This window comes from Podospora bellae-mahoneyi, chromosome 4 (assembly GCF_035222275.1).
Source record: "Podospora bellae-mahoneyi strain CBS 112042 chromosome 4, whole genome shotgun sequence".
Taxonomy (NCBI): Eukaryota; Fungi; Ascomycota; class Sordariomycetes; order Sordariales; family Podosporaceae; genus Podospora; species Podospora bellae-mahoneyi.
Window position 1 is genome coordinate 1,652,651 of NC_085883.1, and position 20,614 is coordinate 1,673,264.

The 20,614-nt window shown below is 53.4% G+C and overlaps 8 protein-coding genes across 8 annotated transcripts; 5 read left to right on the top strand and 3 right to left on the bottom strand.

The window, feature by feature from the left end:
• Positions 1 to 463: 463 nt before the first annotated feature.
• On the top strand, positions 464 to 1,285 carry QC761_403635 (uncharacterized protein; the record flags this gene model as incomplete). The annotated part of the gene is made up of 2 exons (XM_062878651.1): positions 464 to 585; positions 652 to 1,285. 2 exons carry the CDS (start codon positions 464 to 466, stop codon positions 1,199 to 1,201), a joined length of 672 nt encoding a protein of 223 aa, XP_062732184.1. The 3' UTR covers positions 1,202 to 1,285.
• A 685-nt stretch (positions 1,286 to 1,970) lies between these two features.
• Positions 1,971 to 3,716, top strand: QC761_403630 (uncharacterized protein; the record flags this gene model as incomplete). The annotated part of the gene is made up of 1 exon (XM_062878650.1): positions 1,971 to 3,716. The coding sequence occupies one exon, from the start codon at positions 1,971 to 1,973 to the stop codon at positions 3,714 to 3,716; it is 1,746 nt and encodes a 581-aa protein (XP_062732185.1).
• Positions 3,717 to 4,714: 998 nt separating this feature from the next.
• Positions 4,715 to 5,977, top strand: QC761_0065470 (uncharacterized protein; the record flags this gene model as incomplete). Its single annotated transcript, XM_062872641.1, has 1 exon — positions 4,715 to 5,977. One exon carries the CDS (start codon positions 4,715 to 4,717, stop codon positions 5,975 to 5,977), a length of 1,263 nt encoding a protein of 420 aa, XP_062732186.1.
• A 3,730-nt stretch (positions 5,978 to 9,707) lies between these two features.
• On the top strand, positions 9,708 to 12,265 carry QC761_403600 (uncharacterized protein; the record flags this gene model as incomplete). The annotated part of the gene is made up of 3 exons (XM_062878649.1): positions 9,708 to 10,112; positions 10,168 to 10,551; positions 10,601 to 12,265. The coding sequence occupies 3 exons, from the start codon at positions 9,708 to 9,710 to the stop codon at positions 12,263 to 12,265; spliced, it is 2,454 nt and encodes an 817-aa protein (XP_062732187.1).
• Positions 12,266 to 12,721: 456 nt separating this feature from the next.
• On the bottom strand, positions 12,722 to 13,548 carry QC761_403595 (uncharacterized protein; the record flags this gene model as incomplete). The annotated part of the gene is made up of 2 exons (XM_062878648.1): positions 12,722 to 13,270; positions 13,393 to 13,548. The coding sequence occupies 2 exons, from the start codon at positions 13,546 to 13,548 to the stop codon at positions 12,722 to 12,724; spliced, it is 705 nt and encodes a 234-aa protein (XP_062732188.1).
• A 58-nt stretch (positions 13,549 to 13,606) lies between these two features.
• Positions 13,607 to 15,701, top strand: rpl13 (60S ribosomal protein L13). Its single transcript, XM_062878647.1, has 5 exons — positions 13,607 to 14,192; positions 14,295 to 14,328; positions 14,450 to 14,496; positions 14,585 to 14,682; positions 14,751 to 15,701. Exons 1-5 carry the CDS (start codon positions 14,190 to 14,192, stop codon positions 15,208 to 15,210), a joined length of 642 nt encoding a protein of 213 aa, XP_062732189.1. The 5' UTR covers positions 13,607 to 14,189; the 3' UTR covers positions 15,211 to 15,701.
• Positions 15,532 to 18,365, bottom strand: QC761_403580 (uncharacterized protein). The gene is made up of 5 exons (XM_062878646.1): positions 17,970 to 18,365; positions 17,769 to 17,915; positions 17,589 to 17,711; positions 17,387 to 17,521; positions 15,532 to 17,326 (listed from the first exon to the last, which is right to left on the bottom strand). Exons 1-5 carry the CDS (start codon positions 18,136 to 18,138, stop codon positions 15,771 to 15,773), a joined length of 2,130 nt encoding a protein of 709 aa, XP_062732190.1. The 5' UTR covers positions 18,139 to 18,365; the 3' UTR covers positions 15,532 to 15,770.
• A 129-nt stretch (positions 18,366 to 18,494) lies between these two features.
• Positions 18,495 to 20,216, bottom strand: QC761_403570 (uncharacterized protein). The gene is made up of 2 exons (XM_062878645.1): positions 18,997 to 20,216; positions 18,495 to 18,944 (listed from the first exon to the last, which is right to left on the bottom strand). Exons 1-2 carry the CDS (start codon positions 19,948 to 19,950, stop codon positions 18,618 to 18,620), a joined length of 1,281 nt encoding a protein of 426 aa, XP_062732191.1. The 5' UTR covers positions 19,951 to 20,216; the 3' UTR covers positions 18,495 to 18,617.
• Positions 20,217 to 20,614: the final 398 nt, after the last annotated feature.

Consider the following 20,614-nt stretch of genomic DNA (forward strand, 5'->3'; position numbering starts at 1 on the left):
ACCACAGCAAGTATTTTGTATTTTTGTAACTCTCGACATAAAAACACAATACAAAAGACATTAAAAGATCAAACAACGCACACATTGGCGTTCTCAAATCCAAGCATCAAACGGAGATGTCCTTGTATCACCCCTTTCAGCTGACAAGTCCCAAGACGGTCTAGCCTCATCCCAGGAAATCTCCCACCAGCCTACCCCGGAAAACACAAGTTCCCTGCATACGGGATACCGGAGTTTCGAGATGAGGTGATGTCAAAGCATCATCGTTCTTCTTTTTTAAAATCCCATCCTTTTCCTCTCTCTCTCTCTCTTTCTCTCCTCCTTCACTCATCACCATCGTCACTCTTTTCTTTGGGTGCTTTGATCAATCTGTCCATCGTGACATTACACTCTTTTACACATCACTCATACACAATCACTGGTTTTACACTGAACATACAGTCTACACTCGCTCACTTTCAAAATGCATCAACAAACCCTCCTCCCCATCCTGGCCCTCGCCCTTGGCGCAGCAGCCAAAACTGACATCGGAGGCTGCGTCTCTACCAAGGTCCCCTACATGACGCAGGATACGTTGGTGTACAGGTATGCCCTGCCCTTTCCCCGCCCCTCTACCTACCTATTCCTCCCCAATCTAACATCCCCATTTAGCTCCCTCCTCTGGTACCTCCCCGACACAGGCGAAATCTGCGAAATCCTCGACTGCGGCGGCGGCCGCGCACCCCCAAAGACCAACGTCCCTGGTTGTGGGAACTACGCCGGGACAGAGGAGTACAAGCCGAGGTTCTGGACTGGGTTCAACGCTGAGCCGACTACTACTAGTGTGGTTGCGAAGCCGACGACGGAGGTGAAGACTGTGACGACGGGTGTGGAGGCGACGACTACGAAGAAGAGTGAGGTGCCGGTTGAGACAGGGGCTGTTGGTAATGAGGAGGAGACGGAGGCACTGAAGCCGACGACGTTGGTTACTGTTTCGACTAGTGCTGATGGGAGTGCTGTGACGAGGACGGTGGAGGAGGTTGTGGAGAGTACTGAGGGGGCGGGTGCTGAGGGGGCGCAGGATGGGGGTGATGCTGAGGGTGAGAGGAGCAGCAGCAGTGGCAGTAGTACTTCGGTTTCGACTGCGGGTGCGGCGCCGACGGGGGTGGTGATGATGGGAGTTGTGGCTGGTGTTGCGGCGGGGATGGCTTTTGTTGCCTAGAGGGTGTTGGTACCTGTGAATTAGTAATTATGCGTTTAAACTCCAAAGGGAGGAATTGAATCAAGACGAAACTGCATGTTGGCAGAGCTTCTCCGCAACTGCCCTGCCTTGGAATGCAAGCTTGGCCAGGCTTCTTTGTTGGAGTCGTCGGCTCAAAGGCGGTATCGGATGGCAGTAATCACGTTTTCGGCTTAGTTACACAGGCCAACCCCTTCTAATTTTCCATTCCACCCTCATTCACAGGGCAACGGCAGAAGCACCCACCGTGCTCCTCCGCCCAAGCGCCGTCGATTCCACCGACAGCCCACCAAAACACACCTCAACCAACCCTCTCTCACGTCCCTCCTCCAGCCGGCCCGCTGTCAACACGCTGCCCACTGCCCGCCCCGGAGAGCTTCGTTCACTTGACCATCGCCGTCGCGTCGTCGTGTCACTTGGCTGTCGTGAAAATCAAGCACCGCAGCGAACCAGTCCGAGTGACGTGTCCCAGTGGATTCTCAGAAGAACCAAGCCCAAGCTGCACCTCCAACTTAGTCTCGCATCAACCACAACCACAAACGCCCCCGGTCGCAGACGAGCCGGCTCATTTGCACCAGCACCCCTCATTCCTCTACAGTTCGCTCGTTATTATTTTGTCGTCCGCTTCCCTGCCTGGCTGTCTACCTAGCAAATTTGTGAGCGGCCAGACGTATCGATTGCAATCGCCGCTTCCAAACACTCGACCGACCGACCGGTTGACTGAACTACCCCACAAACAAACAAACAAAACATGGCGTCGAACTCAGACCAGTCCTCGCAGATCATGGTGAATGGCATTCCCTATGAAGATCGCCTCATGGTTGATGGACCTAGCACGCCCCTCGACGACGATACAGTCATCCCCATGTCGCAGCAGAGCATCCCGGCTACCGAGATGCCCAACTCCCCGCTGAACCACACTACCGCGTCTTTCCGATCTGATAGCACCGATGATCTTGCCGTACCCGCCGTTATTCCCTCGTCTCTCACCCCACCCCCCTCCTCACAAGTACCTGGCGTCGCCGCCACCGCTCCCTTCAACGCCCAGGCCTTCAATGGATCTTCACAGCTCACTGGCATCGTCTCGCCCCCAGAAACCGGCCTGGCAGCAGTCAAGAGAGAAGATGGCGTGCCTGGATACATGACACCGACGCAGGAACAAATTTCAGAGGCATCCCCCGAGACCCTTCGTCGCATGCTCCAGAGCCTTGTGGCCGAACACGCTCAGGTCAAGATGCAGGCAGCCCACCACCGCATGCAGAACGTGCTGCTTACATTCCAGGCCCAAGAAGACGCGAACCGAGCGCAAGTCGAGCACGAGCTCACCAGACGGGAGGTGGACGTTTTGCAAAAGGCCGAATCAGCTCGGCAAGCCCGGCGCGAAATCAGCACAGCGACCGAAACCGCACAGGCGCGGTACATGAAGCTCGAGGAGATGTACAAGGAGTTGGTAGAGGAAAACAAGGCGCTCAACCAGCGGCTTAGGGGCGCCAGGAAGGTTTTGGAGGAGCGTGCCGACCAGATTGCCAGCTTGCAGGAGGATCGGGAGGTCATGCTCAACCGCATCCGGGAGAACCGTGAACACTTTCATATCCTCTGTAGTCCTGGGGGTATGTTCCATGGGGCTCTGACGCCCAAGGTCACACAGGCGCAGAGCCCTCAACAGCAGCGGGCTACACCGCGACAAACGCCTAGGTCAGCACAGAAGGAGGTCCATCATAGGGGCCGTGGTCACAATTTGGCCGATCTGCTTGAAGCACTCAGCCAGGATAACAACAGCGCGCCATCGACGCCAATCACTGGTCACCGCCCACGGGCCGCCGTAGGACCTAAGCACACTCGAAACGTACAGTCCATGTCCTCCCTCCCTACCACGCCGGTGCGATTTCGCGGTGATAACGGAGGATTATTACCATCAGTCGACCTAGTTCCCCAGACCGAACCACCACAGCGATTTCCTCGATTTTTGGCCCACACTCCCAACGCACCCAAGAGTGCTGAGCGTGAGCGACGCAGGAGTAGGGAGTCGACCATCTCGGCGGATGATAACGAGGAGTTGGCACGGCAAGCACTGAGGTCCATTACTACTGCGGCACCATTTGCCCCCCGTGCGTCTGTCAGCTCGCAGCGGTCTCGCGGGTCACAGAGGGTACAAGATGGGGAGGAGGTGGAAGAGGAGGAGATTTATGAGAGTCAGGCCAGCCAGGCCGCGTCGGAGATGTTGAGGCGGGATGCGAGGGAGAGCTTCGAGGTTGCGGCTTCGGTACAAAACTCACGAGATGGGACGCCAGCCGCGGCGGATAAGAGCGCGAAGCTTCAGGCGAAGCTGTTTGGGCCATTGAATAAGAGCGCTGGTGCTTTGGCCGGGGGTGGGAAGAGGAAGCTTGGTGAGCTTGAGCGGACTATGGATGTCTATGCCGTCGGTGGTGTCAAAAGCAAAAAGTTGAGAGATGGAAGGGTTGGGCTGGGGATACAGTACAGCCAAGAGTCGGCTTGAGAAATGGGATGAAAGAGGATGGGTGCTAGGGGCCGTCGCAGCGATGGAAGAAATTGGCCTAGGAGGATCTTGTCTCTATTTGCTTCTGGGGAACTTTGCTTTTATGGAGTTGGAGCTTCTTGATATAAGATGGGCACAGATTGCTTTTGATTGCGGTCGGGTGTGGTGGTTCATTCATGGGGTCATGATTATGGCCGGGCTTTGCAGCCCTTGCTTCTTGCATGTGTTGGATTATTCTACGTTTGGATATGATCAAAAGTGCCATCATTTGCTGAGGTGTAGATACCTTGATGACTGGGCGTTTTCGTTCAGGTTAAAAAGGGTCAAGAATGGGGTGGGATAGGATTGCAAGCAGGGTAATATGGAACATATATACTAGCATTGCTGCTGTCACCAAAGGCCCGGCTCGGAGAAGATATGTACACTATGGCCGGACCGAGCCGGATCTCTTGCAACGTCAATGACAAGTCTTCGGAACCCATCCCGGGGATGGCTCCAGTTTGCAGGCGCCTCGTGATCCATCTCCCGGTGACAGATTTATGGGTGTGGGGACCCCGCATGCCGAAATCGAGTGCCGCCCACCCCAGTCCGCTGCCCGCAGTGCCTGAATTTGCCTCCCGGGTTTGCGATTTTCCCCAGCTGCGTCCCCAGCACGCCCAGTTGCCGGGGGACATGGTGGGTGGTTGAGGTCTGGTGTGGAATCCACGTCCCCGGTTTCGCGGCCGCGAGAAAACCCGATTATTTTCATTTACTTTTGTTTTGTTTCCGGTTTCTTACTTTTGCCTCCTTTTTTCTTCTTTTCTTTTTGGTTTTATCTGAACGATACCCTCCACGTCCGTCCGTTTGTCTGTAGCTGCCTGCTGTCTGTCGTCTTGGTGTAGCGTTCCGATCTCTTCACTCACCAACACAACTGCCGAACTCACAACCCCCTCCTATACCGGCCTGCCTTTTTTTCCACCACCCACGAAGCCACATCTCAGAAAAAAACAACCGCCAAAATGTCCCTCCCCCGCGGCCTCAAATCCGTCCTCACCAAAGCCCCCACCGACGTGGTCATCCTCTCTGCCCTCCGCACCCCCATCACAAGGTCCTACAAGGGCGGCCTTAAAGACGCCTACCCCGAAGAGTTGCTGTCCACCGTCCTCAAAGCCACCCTCGACGCCAACCCCAACCTCGACCCGAAACTCATCGAGGATGTCGCCGTCGGCGTGGTCCTCAACGAGCTCGGCGGGTCTAAGGCTGCCCGCATGGCGCTCAACCACACCCCCGGTTTTGACACGAGCTCCACCTCCCTTTACACCGCCAACAGGGCTTGTGCCTCGTCGCTGCAGGCGATCACCTTGGTTGCGAGCCAGATCAAGACCGAGATGATCAGTGTTGGTATTGGAGCCGGTATGGAGAGCATGACAAGGAACTACGGCACGAGGGCGATTCCAGTTGATGTCTGGCCTGAGTTGAAGGAGAGTCCCGTCAAAGAGGCGAGGGATTGTGTGATGAGCATGGGGATCACGAGTGAGAATGTTGCCGAGAGGTATAACGTCTCGAGGGAGGACCAGGATGCCCTGGCTGTGGAGTCTCATGCTCGTGCTGCCCGCGCGGTGAAGGAGGGGTGGTTTGACAAGGAAATTGTTCCTGTCCACACCAGGTTCCAAGAGGTGGATAAGCAGGGGAATAAAGTTGGGGAGGAGCAGAGTGTGACTGTGACAAAGGATGACGGGATCAGGGAGGGGGTCACGCTTGACAAGCTGGCGAAGCTGAAGCCGGCGTTCAAGCCTGATGGGAGGAGCACGGCGGGGAATTCCAGCCAGGTTAGCGATGGGGCTGCGGCGGCGCTGTTGATGAGACGGAGTACCGCTACTGAGCTTGGGTTGACGGGGCAGATTATGGGCAAGTTTGTTGCTAGTGCTGTTGCGGGGTGCAAGCCGGATGAGATGGGGATTGGGCCTGCGATTGCGATTCCTAAGTTGTTGAACCAGCTTGGGTTGAAGAGTGAGGATGTTGATCGGTGGGAGATTAACGAGGCGTTTGCTTCCCAGACGCTGTACTGTGTGAGGGAGTTGGGGTTGGAGAAGGAGTTGGCGGCTGGCAAGGTCAACCCTGATGGCGGTGCTATCGCGCTGGGTCATCCTCTTGGTGCTACTGGTGCGAGAATGGTCAGCACGCTCATGCATGGTCTCCAGAGGACGGGTGGTGAGGTTGGTGTTGTGAGCATGTGCATTGGTACTGGTATGGGTATGGCTGGTGTTTTCGTTCGGGAGTAAGCAAACCAAGGGGGGGATGGGTGTGGTAGCATAGCGTCCTGTACGATTTAGTGTCTTGGTTAGGTACTGGGTTGGAAAATTGGGAATGGATAATGAAAGACATGTGTTTACATTCTAAATGTTGCCCTGTATGCTGTGTATAAAAATCATAACGGACCTGTTTCCACTACTTTGGGCATGTGTTCTTGTCGCGACTCCTTAGGCGAGATCACATACGTCATACTATATTTATCCATCTATGGTCTTATAAGACTCAAGATTTAAAGAAGCTATGGTTTCACGTAAACGAGCTTGGATTATGAACAGAGAAGACTGGGGTATCAAGACAAGAAAATGTAACATCGTGTTACCTAGGGTGTGATGCTAAAATTGAAAAGGGGGAGGGCGAAACTGTGTTGAGAACATTGAGATATAAAGATCTTCTATAGATTTGGTGGGTAGCATCCGTCCTAACTATGTTAGTGGCTTCTCTGCCACCTTGTTGGCCTCAAAAATTGCATCAGAGTGTGGATGCAGTTGAATAACACGCTAGTCGTCAAACTCATGACTACCCTAGGCAGGTAGGTATATTGTCTCTTTATATATGGTTCATGGATTCCCAATTTGCTTGTAGCGTTTGTTTAATGATTTCCTTCCCCAATCCCTGACTGCTATACGTATACAGTCTGTCTGTTGGCTATATGGGAATGAGTTGGACCTGCTCTTCCTGTTGAGGGGGAAACGTAAACATTGGCCAAGGCCTGAGCGAAAAATGTTTATTCAACCTACAGAGTATGACAATGGCACATTACCAGGTTCGTGCGACTGGCCAGAGCATCTGGATTAGAGTTGTAAGTTCATCTCCATGCTCCCATGTATCTTGTGTTAAATAGGTGCATTAAGACCAATACATTCGAGAAAAGTTCATCAATTAGTCCATTCTACTCATAAAACACAAACATAATCTTGAAAAAGAACTTCCCAACGTCCTGTTTCCGTCACCGCTGGCTTCCTTAACCAATCAACACAAATCAGAACAAAAATAGCGGGTATCAAATAAGTCCTCAAACCATTCCCTCCAAGCCAACAATCAACTCCATTCCCTTCCCCTTTCAACGCAAGAGCATCGCTCGAGTACTCAATCGACGAGAAATAAATCCCTTCTCCACCAGGACACTAGTAGGTTTTATGCCGCTAGTGTAGCCCTAGTGACTAGCGGTTGGTGATGTCATCTTCCTCTGATTTTCAAGAGGTGATGAAGTGGGCAAAGATATCGAGGGGAGAGGTATGATGTGAAAAGGTTTCGGTGAGGTGTTGGTGAGATGGAGGTCACGGGGCTGTCCCGTGATGTGACTCCTGGCGAGGGGCGAGTGGTGTAGGGTGTAGTAAGAAAGAGGCGCATTGAGAGCGCTGTCCTCATGTCAAGGCTTCCACCGGGGAAGATGACTGTATCGAGGTGACTGGCGCTTAGACGCACTCGCCGCATTGGGGGTGCTGGCAGTGTACACAGGAGTTGCTGATGACGAGCATAGCTCCGCACTGGCAGCAGCGAGGTTGGTAGGCAGACATTATGGAGGTGTTTGCAAGGGTACTAGCTCGAGGCTGCGATGCTGAACAGAGATTATGTTTGTCTTGATGTTTGAGCAAATGGCAGGACTGGAGCAGTGATGGTAGGGGAGAGAAAGAAAAGAAGTGCAGCCTAGCTACGCGGTTGGGGGCTACCGAGCTATATACTGAAACTCAAAGGTCAGGACTGGCTTGGGGTGGCAAGTTTCCCCGGAAGGTGTGGGCGTTTGGGTGATGGCTTGAAGGTCGAGGTCGCATGACCACAACGAATAGGAAGCCAGGCTGAGGCCGGTTTCCGGAGAAGCGGGAGATGACATGGGGTGTCTTTGTTCCCCAGCGCCCTGTTGACCGAGAATTGTCTTGGAAAACACCCTTGGATCAGCAGCTTTTCTCTGGGGAAATCGTGAGATGGACCTCAAAGAAGGTTCAAAATGGCCTGGTGCGAACTGCAATCATGTCTCCCACAGTCCATGCAGTGCATCCCCTGGCCGCAGTAGCTTGGGTGTGATCGAAGCTTCCCCGCAGCTAATCAAGCTCTCGGGATTGGCTGCGTCACCAGACTGTCACCAATCAGAGAAAGCCATGAGCTTTCGAGATTTGGTAACGTTTTGTTTCGTGGGGGCTGCCGGAATCCCCCGGAGCGACACCATCACCACCCTCACCATTCCCAGCCCTGTGGTTCGCCGCCGTCGTGGCTGGCAACTTTCTATTGAGTGGGGGATCGTCCAAATAGGGAAGAAACGACCCCGAAGACCCCTGTGGGACACACGATCAAAGAAACGCACTGACGGGATTGACGTGGGTGGTGTATCCGATGTTGAGTTGCCGCCGAAAAGATGCCGCCTCGACAATTCCTTTGTCTGTAGGACATGAAGCTCTCATTCTGGGCCGAGAACTGTCGACACGATTATGAGAGAAGCGGGGATGCTGGGTAACTGAGATGAAGCACTGCAGCTCCGATGGGGAGAGATACACGAGACTCAAACACATGTTCGGCGGCTCCCAAGCGTCGGTGACCGAATCAGCACGAAAGAAGAGGGCAGACTTGTTGCATCTCTAAGAAACTGAGATGCTGGAAATGGCAATGAAGTGAAGTAAGGTGGAATGTGGAGATTGGCTGCCACCCAGCCGGGGCTCGAAATTCCAGCCACACGCAGTTGTGTGGCAGGTGGCGGTATGCTCAGACAATCTCACTCCACTAACCCACCACAAGGCACACACGGCCAACCGTGCCAACCCACACAACAGAGGCAACTTGCAGGATTCGACCCAGGAAGTGGAATTAAAAAGTGCTCCAATCACCCGCCGAGGCATTCCCGTTGGCGTCTCATCCTCCAGATCTTTTGACTTGGGGTGCCTGTCTTTTCCAATTGCTTGAGCAATGCTCAGATGCTAAGAATTAATGCCGATTAGGTTTGCAGGAATTCCCGAGGGGGCAATTCGAGGTCCGAGAAGTCGAGGCCGCATTTACAAATTTGGCTGGTGTTGTCGACGGCTCCCTCGACGTGGCAACGCCGCAATGACCGCCAACACTTCACCAGCCTCTGCAAAGGAGCGGCCAGGCCCGGCCACGATGAGGACAGCACTACTAGTCAGCCGTCGCATCTCGCCGCATCTCACCGCATCTCCGTTTCCCGAGTATGATGGAACAATAGCGTTCGGAGCTGGTTCCAAGCGGCACTTCGAAGGCAGCATTTCAGCCACACGGTGGAGGAATTCGAGGTGGGCTGTGCTGCCGTATATCCGCCAGCAACAGAATTCCTTCTATGAATGGCTTTTGGCAGTGGGCAATCTCGAAAGCCGTCATCCACTTCGCGGTGGGTCATGCGAGGACTTCCTGACACATGAAAGCGGCACAAGGCATTCCTGATGGCCTCCCGGGATAGGGGCCTCTTGTTTATAGTGATCCTCTAGGTATTCAAAGAAGCTTTATACCCATCTCACTTTTGACGTTGCACATTCAATCCTCATCTCACCATTCAGACGCCGTCAGCAACTCGACATTGGTGGCCTGCAGCATCTACTCAGCCAGTGATACATATCTCTTTTGATCCTACTGATCCTCCACCTCGCACTCCTATTTAGGCCGCCTTTGCGTTCGGTTCAACACTTTGGGAACCGGGAATATACCTCCTGACCTCACCTACACACAGAAAAGCCTTTTTTTTCCAGCTCAATAACCATCATGGCCCGAATCAATCTTTGTAACTGGGGAAGGACGCCTAGTGCCTCGAATTCGACACTACCCCTGAGAACCCGAGAGAAGGAGGAGCTCCCAAGATCACAATCGATGCTTCAGATCCACCCTCTTGAGACCGAAGATGGTGTATTAATCAAGATTGACCCACCCAAAGAACCCGAGCTTGAAGACTTACGAGAACGAAACCATGTGCCTCTTGATTTGGTCCTCTCGATCGATGTGTCAGGCAGCATGGGTGCAGATGCACCTGTTCCAGCAAAGAACGGCACAGAAGGAGAGCATTATGGCTTGTCGGTGCTGGATCTTGTGAGGCACGCAGCCAAGACTATCTTGGAGACATTAGACGATCATGATAGGTTGGGGATTGTGACGTTCAGCACCAGCAGCAAGGCAAGTTTACGTTTGTGTGCGCCTTAAAGACCCCAAGACTAACAACTGAAAATAGGTGGTTCGAGAACTCACATACATGACATCAGCCAACAAGGCCAAAATCCTCAAGCAGCTTGATGCGTTACAGCCGTTATCCATGACCAATCTTTGGCATGGTATCCGTGATGGCCTCAGTTTGTTCAATAACAATCTCAAGGCAGTCAATGACCGTCGCAACCCTGGCAGTGGCCGAGTACCGGCCTTGTTAGTTCTCACAGATGGCATGCCGAATCACCAGTGCCCAAATCAGGGATATGTCGCCAAACTCAGGCAGTGGAGTACCCTTCCTGCCTCCATTCACACTTTTGGATTTGGGTATAGCTTGCGATCTGGTCTGCTCAAGTCGATTGCCGAGGTCGGCGGTGGCAACTACTCCTTCATTCCAGATGCCGGCATGATTGTAAGTTTTATTATCATTTGGTTTGAATTCAGAGCACTAACGAATCTAGGGAACTGTCTTTGTACATGCTGTCGCTAATCTCCAGTCAACTTTCGCAACCAATGCTGAACTCCAGCTCACCTACCCAGCGCCGCTGGAGCTCAGACAGACAACAGGCGATGCCGTGGAGAAACAACAACCATCTTCACCATCTGGGGACGACTCTCCCAATAAAACTCTCTACATCTCCCTCGGCAACCTCCAATACGGCCAATCCCGAGAAATCTATCTCAGCTACAACTGCACCTCAGAGTACATCAAGTCCGTCAAGACCAGAAAAAGCTCTACCCCGCTCCCAACCATCACAGCAGTCCTCAAATTTCACGAAGACACCCACTCCTTCAACCCCAACCAACCCACCCGTCTCACCGCCAAACGCACCATCACCGACCACTCCGTCTCCCTCCCCCCTGCCGAAATAGCCTACCACATCTCCCGCTCCTCCCTCATCTCCTTCATCTCCAAGTTCTTCCCCCTCGACTTCGAAAACGAGCATCAACCCCTCTCCGATCTCCCCGACGACATCCCGTCCCAACTCACCGCCCTCGTCAACTCCCTCCTCGCCGTGAAATACACCACCACCCACCCAGGCTGCAAATCCCTCCTCATCGACCTCTGCGGCCTCAACATCGACCCTTTAACCACCCCCCCTTCATCCTGGACCGGTCAGATCGCCCTCGCCCTGACAAACACACAATATTACTTCCGCTGGGGAAAACACTACCTCCCCTCCCTAGCCGGCGCCCACGCCCGCCAAATCTGCAACACCTTCAAAGACGCCGGCCCAAAACAATACGGAGCCCACTCCCCTTTATTCATCACCTGTAGAGACAAACTAGACGACGCGTTCGACCACCTCCCCGCCCCAAAGCCCAGCAATGCCCTGCCACCAGTCTACGCCCGGTACACCCCCGCCTCCAATTCCCCGCCGGCGTACCACACCCAGGATTATAGAGACGAAGGCTGGAAGTGGGGCAGCGGTGCTAGCAACAGTGGTGATGTATACGACACCGCCAACATCACAATCAACATGTCAGATTACAATGACGAAGAAGGGGCTTGTTTTGCCGGTTTCACCCTCGTCACGTTGGCAAACGGCAACAGCGTCAAGATTGGTTCTTTGCGAAGGGGGGCAAGGGTGTTGACTCCGAGGGGAGAGAGAAAGGTTGCTGCGGTGATGAAAACCCCCGTGAGAAGAATGGGGATGACAGTTGTTCAGGGGGGACGGCAAAGGTTTTTGGTTACGGGGTGGCATCCTGTTAGGGTTGGGGAAAAGTGGGTGTTCCCGCAGGAGATGAAGGCGGGGGGGAGGGTGAGGTATACGGGGTTTATTTACTCTGTTTTACTTGAAAGGGACGACGACGTGGAGGCGCATGCGATGATGTTGGGTGGGGGAGGGGTTTGGGGGGTTACGTTGGGGCATGGAATTACCGGTTCTTCGACCACGGGGGATGATGTGAGGGCTCATGGGTTCTTTGGGGATTATGACATGGTTGGGAGGGCGCTGTCGGGGCTGCAGAGACTGGGTAATGGGTTGGTCCTTGGAGGTGGGGTGGTGAGAGATCCGGTGGATGGGTTGGTGAATGGGTTCAAGAGGGCTGTGGTCACTCGGTCGCCAGGGCCTGTTGCCAGAGGGAGTTGTGGGAAGCAGAGGAAGATGATGTTGTACGCTTAGCATTTTGTATCAACAGCACATGCCTAAGTAACACTTATCTTGTATTTAAACAAATATATGTCGTCATTATCAATACACTTGGTCAGAATGTTGACAGGTGATCAATGCTATGGAGCGTAACATGTGTGTGCAGTTTGCTAGTTATCGCAAAAAAGAGTTTTGATACAGCTCATGCTCAACAGATCTGTATAGGTATGACGCTACCACATATCCCATCCTAATTTGTATCCTTCAAGGTAGGTACCCTTCAGTCAGAGATAAGATAGGTTCCCCACTTGAATCTGCTCCTCCCATTATTAGATCACCATATCCCTTCCTTGATATTGTAACAATCCATAAACATGGTCAAGCGCTGGAGTATCTTCAGCTACTCTCGCTTCTCATATTTCTCTATGAGGTGATCGAGCAGCTCCTCGCCCGTCTTGAACTCCCAAGCATCGCTGCTCTGATCGCTGTTCACAATCGCCTCGACTGCATCAGCAATATCCCCAAAAGCATCGCCATCAGAAACAAGATGTAGCAGATCTTGACCTTCTCCGTTTTGAAGGTGTCTGGCTTGTCGCTCCAGGCGCGGGTGATGTCGCGTTTCCAGAGCATAAAGCTGAAATACCGAACATACTTGTTAGGCTCGGAGCCATCAAATCGGGCGGGCTCTTTGGCGGTTTCTTTCTTTTCGGTACCGGCCATCTCTTGATCGGGTTTTGTGTCACTGGCTTCGAGGTCGGCAACCTTTCTCTTCAAGTTGCTGATCTCATGATTCAGACTGGCATTCTTGTTCTTCAAATCCCAAATTTGCTTATTGGAGTATCCAGCCAGCTCATTCCAGATTCCAAGCAGGCTACCAAGGCCGCCAGGACGAGCAATGTGAGGGTGGTGGATGTTGACTCCCAGATGCTGGAGGACGTCGAGCCTGGAGAGGACCTCGGGTTGGACCTCGAGGGTGGCATAGATGTTCTTGTAGAATGGCAGCGCTTTTCGGAGTTCATCACGGACGTCAGCGATGTCCTAAGTGGACCAAGACACTGCATTTAATTGGGAGGAAAGGATTTTGGGGGACCTCTGGGAACAGAGACGGCGCGATTGAACGGGGCTGGGCTGGTGATGGTAGAAGGGGACCCAAAAGACACTTGAACATGAGGGGCCAGCGAATTTGGGGGAGGGGTCGCGCTGGTGGAAGACATCGCGGGATTGGCTTGGGAATCGACGGCGCCTTGAGGACAGTTCTCAGTCCTGTTGCTGGGAGGCGTTTGGAATCCGTTCAAGGACTTCTGTTCAGAGGCCATCGTGACAGTCAAAGTCAACACATGCAAGATGTTGAGCGAGAGAATCGTAGCAGAGAGAAGATGGAAGCCGGGGAATGAGTAGATTCAACCATGATCAAGCGCGTCACTCCTAAACGGAAGGAACGATGCTCAGACCATAAAGTTCGCGAGGCAGCTAGCTACCAGCCATACTCCGTATGGCCTTCACACACTGACAAAGGCATGGATGGATGCTACCTCATTATGTCTAGATAGTCATTCATCACAATTCCATTCTTATCCAAAGTAATCTGGCGCAGAGAATACTGACGGGATCTCTCCAGAATCAGAGCTGTGGATGGCTGTTGCAAATAACATCATGGTGTTGTTGCCGCTCCTTCCTCGGTGTTTGATGATGTTGCAGAGTGACAGGGTGCAGGGAGAACAGCTGCTTGCCAACTGGTCTCCACCCCGGCTGCCGCACAGGCCATCTGCGCCGACTGCCCCACTTCCTCTGGTGCGGGCCAATCTGAATTTCACACCGCTTTCATAGGGTTTTCAAGCCCTGCCAAAAATTTGGTGAGCGCCCTTCAAGCAGAGCCACCTCCCAAATTGCATCTTGCACGACCGGTGATACTTTCGACAACAGAGGGACCAGAGGGGCTTGATCCACAACATTCACAATGGTGAGTACCCTCGTTGTTGCAAATGACGGCATCATCGATTGCTGCCGTCGATGGCCCAATTGCTGTTTGTCGATTTACTGACCGAGTCTCTTCGAAATCCAGGCGATCAAGCACAACCAGCAGATTCCCAACAACCGTAAGCAATATCCATCACATCCCAGTCCAGCGACCGACAGCGACTCCGACGAGACGATGACGATGCCAAACCCGGGCTACGAAGATTTTGGAGGAACACAGCGACTGACATCGAATTTCAGATTTCCGCAAGGATTGGCAGAGGCGCGTGCGGTGCCACTTCGACCAGGTTCGTAATCATCGTTCGAGCTGGGGATAGCGGCCGATAATCTCGAAAACACATGGGAACCTCAATTCTGACGTGATGGAAAATATAGCCCGGCAAGAAGGTCACCCGCCGTCTGGCGCGCCGTGCGAAGGCTGCTGCCGTTGCCCCTCGCCCCGTCGACAAGCTCCGCCCCATCGTCAGATGCCCGTGAGTTTATTCCAGCAGCAACGGAGGAATGTGTAGTGGAGGATGTGGTCTAACGAGATTCTGTGCAGCACCATCAAGTATAACCGCCGGACACGCCTCGGCCGTGGTTTCTCCCTCGCTGAGCTCAAGGCCGCCGGTATCCCCAAGCTTTATGCTCCCACCATCGGCATTGCCGTCGACCCCCGCCGTGCCAACCTCTCCGAGGAGTCCCTTGCCGCCAATGTCGAGCGTCTCAAGGCCTATAAGGCCCGCTTGATCGTCTTCCCCCGCAAGTCCAACAAGGTCAAAAAGGCCGACACCCCCAAGGACCAGCAGTCCGGCGAGACCGTCAAGACCATTGCCTCCGCTTTCGGTCTTGGTGCCCCTCTTGCTCCTGGCTTCACCGAGATCTCCAAGAGCGACCTCCCCAAGAACGTCGAGGGCGGTGCCTACAAGGCCCTCCGCAAGGCCAGATCCGATGCCCGCTACCAGGGCATCCGCGAGAAGCGCGCCAAGGACAAGGCCGACGAGGAGAAGGCCAAGAAATAGGCGTCTGGTTCTTCTTTTTGTGTTGGGGTGCAACGGTTAGGAATGATTCCCTGAGGTGTTCATTGGGCTGGTTCTGCTGGTCTGCATTTCTGCTTTTCCCGGTATCCCGGACGGGAACAATAAAACGTTCTCTCTCCATGGCTGTGTAGTTCGGGGGCAGACCCTCGGGTTCGGGCAGATAACACGCATCATAGGGATTTAGAGCATTCACAAAATGAATGGACAAAGGGAAAAAAAAAGCATGATTGATGGCCACACATGATTTTCGGGTGATCAGCGGTAATTGACTGGGTTTTTCTACAAATAATGGTTCAGTTATGAATGCTGTTTACATGTTTCGCTGTTACAACGCTGTAGAGGTTGTCCCTCTGGAGTTTACTGCCACTGATATACCTCCATCAACTCTGAACAGTCACACATCCAGGCTTTATACGAGATAATAGAAGCGTCCCCCTCTCAGGCAAGCCAGACGGGGAGTTCGACCCCCAAGTGTTCACCTCCAACATGGTTCCAGGCGTGGGAGGTCTCGAAGACATGCGCACATATCCCCCAGGTACCTCCTACACCTGGCTCGTCCCCTCCCTATCCTTCACCACCAACTCCCCTCCTCTCTCCAGCACGGCCTCGACCAGCCTCCTCCTAGCAGGTGACATCTGATCTTTGAACATCCCCAGCAACATAGCCATCAGCACCAGGGCATTCTCCCTGTCAACCTTGACCATCCTCTCCGGCTGCTTCTGCGCCTGGGCGTCAGCCTGCTGAGGTTCCAGTCCCAACCCCTGGACCAACTCCGTAACTTCCTTTGTCTCTTTCTCCTCATCATTCTTACCCTGCTTCTCCTCTTCAATCTCTTCCACTCTGTTGTCAACAGTCCCAAGAAACTTGCCCACCATCTCATCATCCCCCGTCGCAGCCTTCACAATCGCCTTCAAAGCCCCCCTTTCCGCTGCCGTGTCTTCCACCACCTTGAGCGCCATGTTGGACCCCTCAGGGTGTTGACTCGCCATGAGCGCCAAAACAGTAATTGCATCCGACCTGACAGACGGCCACTTTGCCTGCGTGAGCATCGTCGTAAACGACCCAGCAATAATGTCCGAGTGTGGCTTGTAGAACTCCTCCAGCTCCCCCGAGGACCCCAACACCCCGGGATCCTGAGACAAGACTCTGCAAACCGCCGAAACCACCGCCCTGGCAGCCTCAAGCTTGGTAGGATCCTCGTTTGGAGGGCCACTAGCCGAGCGGTACAACAGGTCAAGGTTCGTCCTGTATGTTGCCGTCTCCCCATGAGAAGATGACTCCGCTGAAGCCAGGCCGTTCTCATCCTTTTCGTCAGAGGCAATCGACACCGGCTTGCAGACCAACCTCACATTCTCCCTACACCCCACAAGCAACAACCTCCCCAAGCTCACAGCAGCAAACATCATACTCGGCTGACTATTCCCAAACCCCTCCCATAACCCAGCCAAAGTCCCACTCTTCAACAACATCTCCCCCAACACCGGTTTATTCGCCGCCGGGATAGCCAAGTTCTTCGCAAACCCCAACGCAGCATGCGTCAGATGCAAGCTCGGCCGCTCTCCCTGCCTCACCTTCCCGGGGACTGACCTCCCCAAAATTTTCACCATCCCTTCACCAACTCTCGGCAACAACTTCTTAGTCGACTCATCACTCCTCCCAAAATTCCCCAACGCCAAACAAGCCGCGTTCTGCAACTGAGGGAACTTCTCCAATTCCAACCACCCCACCAACGTCCCCACCTCCTCACTATCAATCCCATACACATCCCCAAACCCTTCCACGTCGGTAATATCCGCAAAGAGCGTCACAAATCCATGCTGAACTTGCTTCAGCTGCTCCTTCGTCTCCTCTTCTATATCCTCCCCCGCGGTCTCAAACCTGATATACGACTGCAAAAACGCTTCTTGCAATAGCCTAAAGTGCTTGTTTTGGATAAAAAACACCTGGAGGCCTCTATTGACGAGGTAGGAGAGGGCAGAAGTGCAGATCGCCAAGAAGATTTCCCGATCGAGGGGGGACGAGAGACGGTTCTCTTTGTTGATGGCCAGGGTGAGGAGGGCGGCGGGGGTGCGGGGGTAGCAGATTTTGAACTCGGATTCTACAAAGGGTGGGTGGCGGTTAGCTGGTTGTTATGGGCATGCGAGGAAGGGGGAAATACCATGGTTGGTGAGGAGTTCAAGGACGGTCATGATTTGGGTGAGGTGGGCCTCGCATGCTCGGAGGCGTTCGCCAGAGATGAGGTCGATGAGGACTTTGCTTAGTGCTGCGTTGGAGACTTGGAGTTGGGCTGAGCCTAGCAGGAGTGTTAGCTCATTGACAGGGATCGAGAGGAAGGGGAAGGGGAAGGGGAAGGGGCTTACTGTAATCTACGCAGACGTTGAGCATGGTGATGACGGCAAAAGGGAGAAGGTGGTCCTCAGAGAGAAACATCTTGAGCATGTTTGTCAGCTTGCCAGAGGCGACCACAACCTTTCTGTTCTCATCTAGACCGTTTGTCAGTACCAGGTTCACTTTGCACATAATGAGAAGTAGCCACTCACCATTGTCAACACAGGCATTTGCAATAACCCTCAAAGCCTGTTTGTTGAGTGGATGAGACCCTTGAAAGACACCGTCATAGTAGACGGGGACAGTGTCCAGAAGGAATGACAGAAGCCCCGACTTCCCAATGACTTCTCTCCATGATGCTACTCACAAAGTCAGCAACGTCCCAGAACTATGAGCTTTGCAAAAAAACTTACGGTCTCTAGCAGCAACAGCAAATTGACCAGAAATGCAAGCGAGTGCATCTCGATCGGCGCGTGGCAAAAGTGTAACCAGCTTTCTCAGCACTGCTTCCCAGAATTTCGGCTTCTCCCCAGGGTTGCCCTTGAGAATGAGGGCAACCTGCTCTTCCAAAGGGAGAGGCATCTTGGTGATGATTCTGCGGCTGATGTGATAAACACTTATTAACGAATGTAGTGGGATGTAACTGATACCCAAGACTGATTGGTAAGATGTCGATACGGCTTCACTGGTGGTGATGCTGGGCTATTGTTATTAGAAAGAGAAGAAGAGAACAGGCAGAGGTTCAGCCCTCGTTTGCTTTCACTCAATTTGGTAGGGTCCAACTTCATCAGAATGGCAGTTGAAGGTCAGTTGTGGCTTCCCAACATTCAACAAGTGCAGTCACGGTGAGCAATGTGGTCCGTGCACATGACATTTGGGGCGTTGGCCACTTCCCCCTTTGTTTGGTGGATCTTAGATTATGCACCATCACGACGGCAAAAAGACTGACACAATTCTCATGTTGTTACATCGACACCTGAGTTTTGTCTACATTATACATGTTACACAGGGATATCCTCAGCGGTAATATACACACAGCAACCCAGCAGGTTCCGGTAGCTTTATTTAGCACCCGTAACCCACTTCTTCTCGATCGCATTGTCGATATCGGCAGTGCCAATAACAGGGAGGCCGCGTCTCTCGAGCTCCTCCCGGATAACCTTCCAGCGACCCACCATCTTCTCCTTGTCGATGGGTGTGACTCTGCGGGCGAACATCTTTACGTTGGGTAGAGACTGGAAGAGCTGCTTGTTCTCAATCTCCTCGGCGAGCTTCTTGGCCTTGGGTGGCTTCACGATCTCCTTGAGAAGAACACCACCGGAATTGATAGCGACCAACTTGCCATCTGGAATCCTGTGTCCAGTAAGCTTGTAGATACGCTTGGCAACCTATCATATGGTTAGCACTGGTTTGTTGTGCAAAAGAGAGGGCCAGACTCACAAAATATTTGTAGATGAGGTCCTTGATCATGGGCCGCTTCCATTCATGGCCAATTTCCTTCAATAGCACCCGGGCCTCTTCAGTGCTGATAACATGGTCCGCCGAGTCCTCTGTTGCGTCAACTTCCTCCTTGACATCGGTCTCGGTCTCTTGCTCCGAAGCGACGCCTGTCTCGGCTTCCTCCTTGGTCTCCTCCGTTATCTCAGCTACTTGCTCAGAAGCGATAGCTGTCTTAACTTCCTCCTTGGCCTCCACAACCTCAGCCTCTTGCTCCGGGCGGACAGCTGCCTCGAGCTGTTCCTTGGCCTCCTCCGTTACCTCAGCCTCTTGCTCGGCGGCAGTAGCTGTCTCGATGTCTTCGGCTGGTTTCAATATAAGAGTGCCATGTGAGCCACCACACAGCTTGGTTTGAACAGTGGTGGCCGTCAATGCTGCGGGGCCCCACCCGGACTCGAGCAGAGCATCCCTAGCGGGAGTCGTGTCCGGCGTGTTCATTTGCCGTCTCGCAACCATGGCCTCAACCAACGCACGGTAAACCGCCACCTCGAGAACGGCCGGGTCGGTAATCTTCTCTGCGGGGCCATAACCAACCCACTGCCTGCCAACACCATAGTTGTCTGGGTTCTCCCACCAACCATCCAGTCCACCCACTTCCTCCAGCTCTAATCCATCTTGTGCCGGCTCGTATGCGGGGTCGGTAATCTTGTCTGGGCGGACGGCAGCCTTCCGTGCTTGTGGGGGTGGTTTGAGACCCTGTGGTGGGGTGTAGGCTTCAACAGCGTCGGAGCGGGGGAGGGACGTGGAAAGAGTTCGCCTTTGAAGGGATTGGGTCTTTGTGGAGGAAGAGGAAGTCGTCGCGACGGCAGCCACAGCGGTGGTGGTACGGATATGGGTCGGAGAGGAGCAGCACAGGCTCGCCGAGACGGCGCCCCGTAACCTCGGGAGATGGCGCATGGTTTGTGTATTCTTTTCGGAGCGAGGAGGCGGGCTATTGGTGTCCCAATTGATCAAAACCGTTGGGAGGCTCAGGCACTGGGAGAGGTTGTTGGTATTTCGCTCTGCCCGGTCCTCTCAAATCTCGAATCCCAAACGCAGAGTGGACGACAGGCACCTCGGGCGATGAGCGCTCAACATCCAGGCCAAAATTTCCATCGGATGCCAAGCACTTTTTACAATATGTGGGGCAATGAACCGGGGAAAAGAGACGGTGCATCAGCCACACTTTCTCCAACTACCCGTGTGGCTTACGTGCGAGATTCAGCAAAATACAGCTAAGACATGGTAGCTTCAGCCACATATCCGACGAGCTGGGTTAGCTCAATTCAAAAAAAACTTGCTTGGCGCATCATTGGATGATCAGAGGTTGACGGACGACTTTTGGGATCCCGAAGAACTGCCCGTCGAGAGCTTTCAATTCGTCTGCTCGTCCACCACCACCTCCTCCCACCGGCAACGACCACGATCTTGTGCTCTCGTAGCATATATCTGGACCTACGAGCTCCTCAACTCCAGGGACCAGCCTCACAACTTCTCTACCAGCTACCTAACACCCCGCCTTGATCTAAGCTTCTTCAACCAAACCCGATTCATCCCGCATCTGGGGATATCTTTCCCACCA

What these genes read in the sequence shown, in the direction of transcription:
- rpl13 (XM_062878647.1), top strand. An exon ending in CCAGCAGATTCCCAACAACC is followed by an intron (nt 14,329 to 14,449) that starts GTAAGCAATATC and finishes ATCGAATTTCAG; the next exon opens with ATTTCCGCAAGGATTGGCAG. An exon ending in CGCCCCATCGTCAGATGCCC is followed by an intron (nt 14,683 to 14,750) that starts GTGAGTTTATTC and finishes GATTCTGTGCAG; the next exon opens with CACCATCAAGTATAACCGCC.
- QC761_403580 (XM_062878646.1), bottom strand. Translation starts at nt 18,138, where the DNA reads ATGCCTCTCCCTTTGGAAGAGCAGGTTGCCCTCATTCTCAAGGGCAAC. An exon ending in TGCTGTTGCTGCTAGAGACC is followed by an intron (nt 17,916 to 17,969) that starts GTAAGTTTTTTT and finishes CTTTGTGAGTAG; the next exon opens with CATCATGGAGAGAAGTCATT. An exon ending in CAACGTCTGCGTAGATTACA is followed by an intron (nt 17,522 to 17,588) that starts GTAAGCCCCTTC and finishes CACTCCTGCTAG; the next exon opens with GCTCAGCCCAACTCCAAGTC.
- QC761_403570 (XM_062878645.1), bottom strand. Translation starts at nt 19,950, where the DNA reads ATGCGCCATCTCCCGAGGTTACGGGGCGCCGTCTCGGCGAGCCTGTGC. An exon ending in ACCTCATCTACAAATATTTT is followed by an intron (nt 18,945 to 18,996) that starts GTGAGTCTGGCC and finishes ACCATATGATAG; the next exon opens with GTTGCCAAGCGTATCTACAA.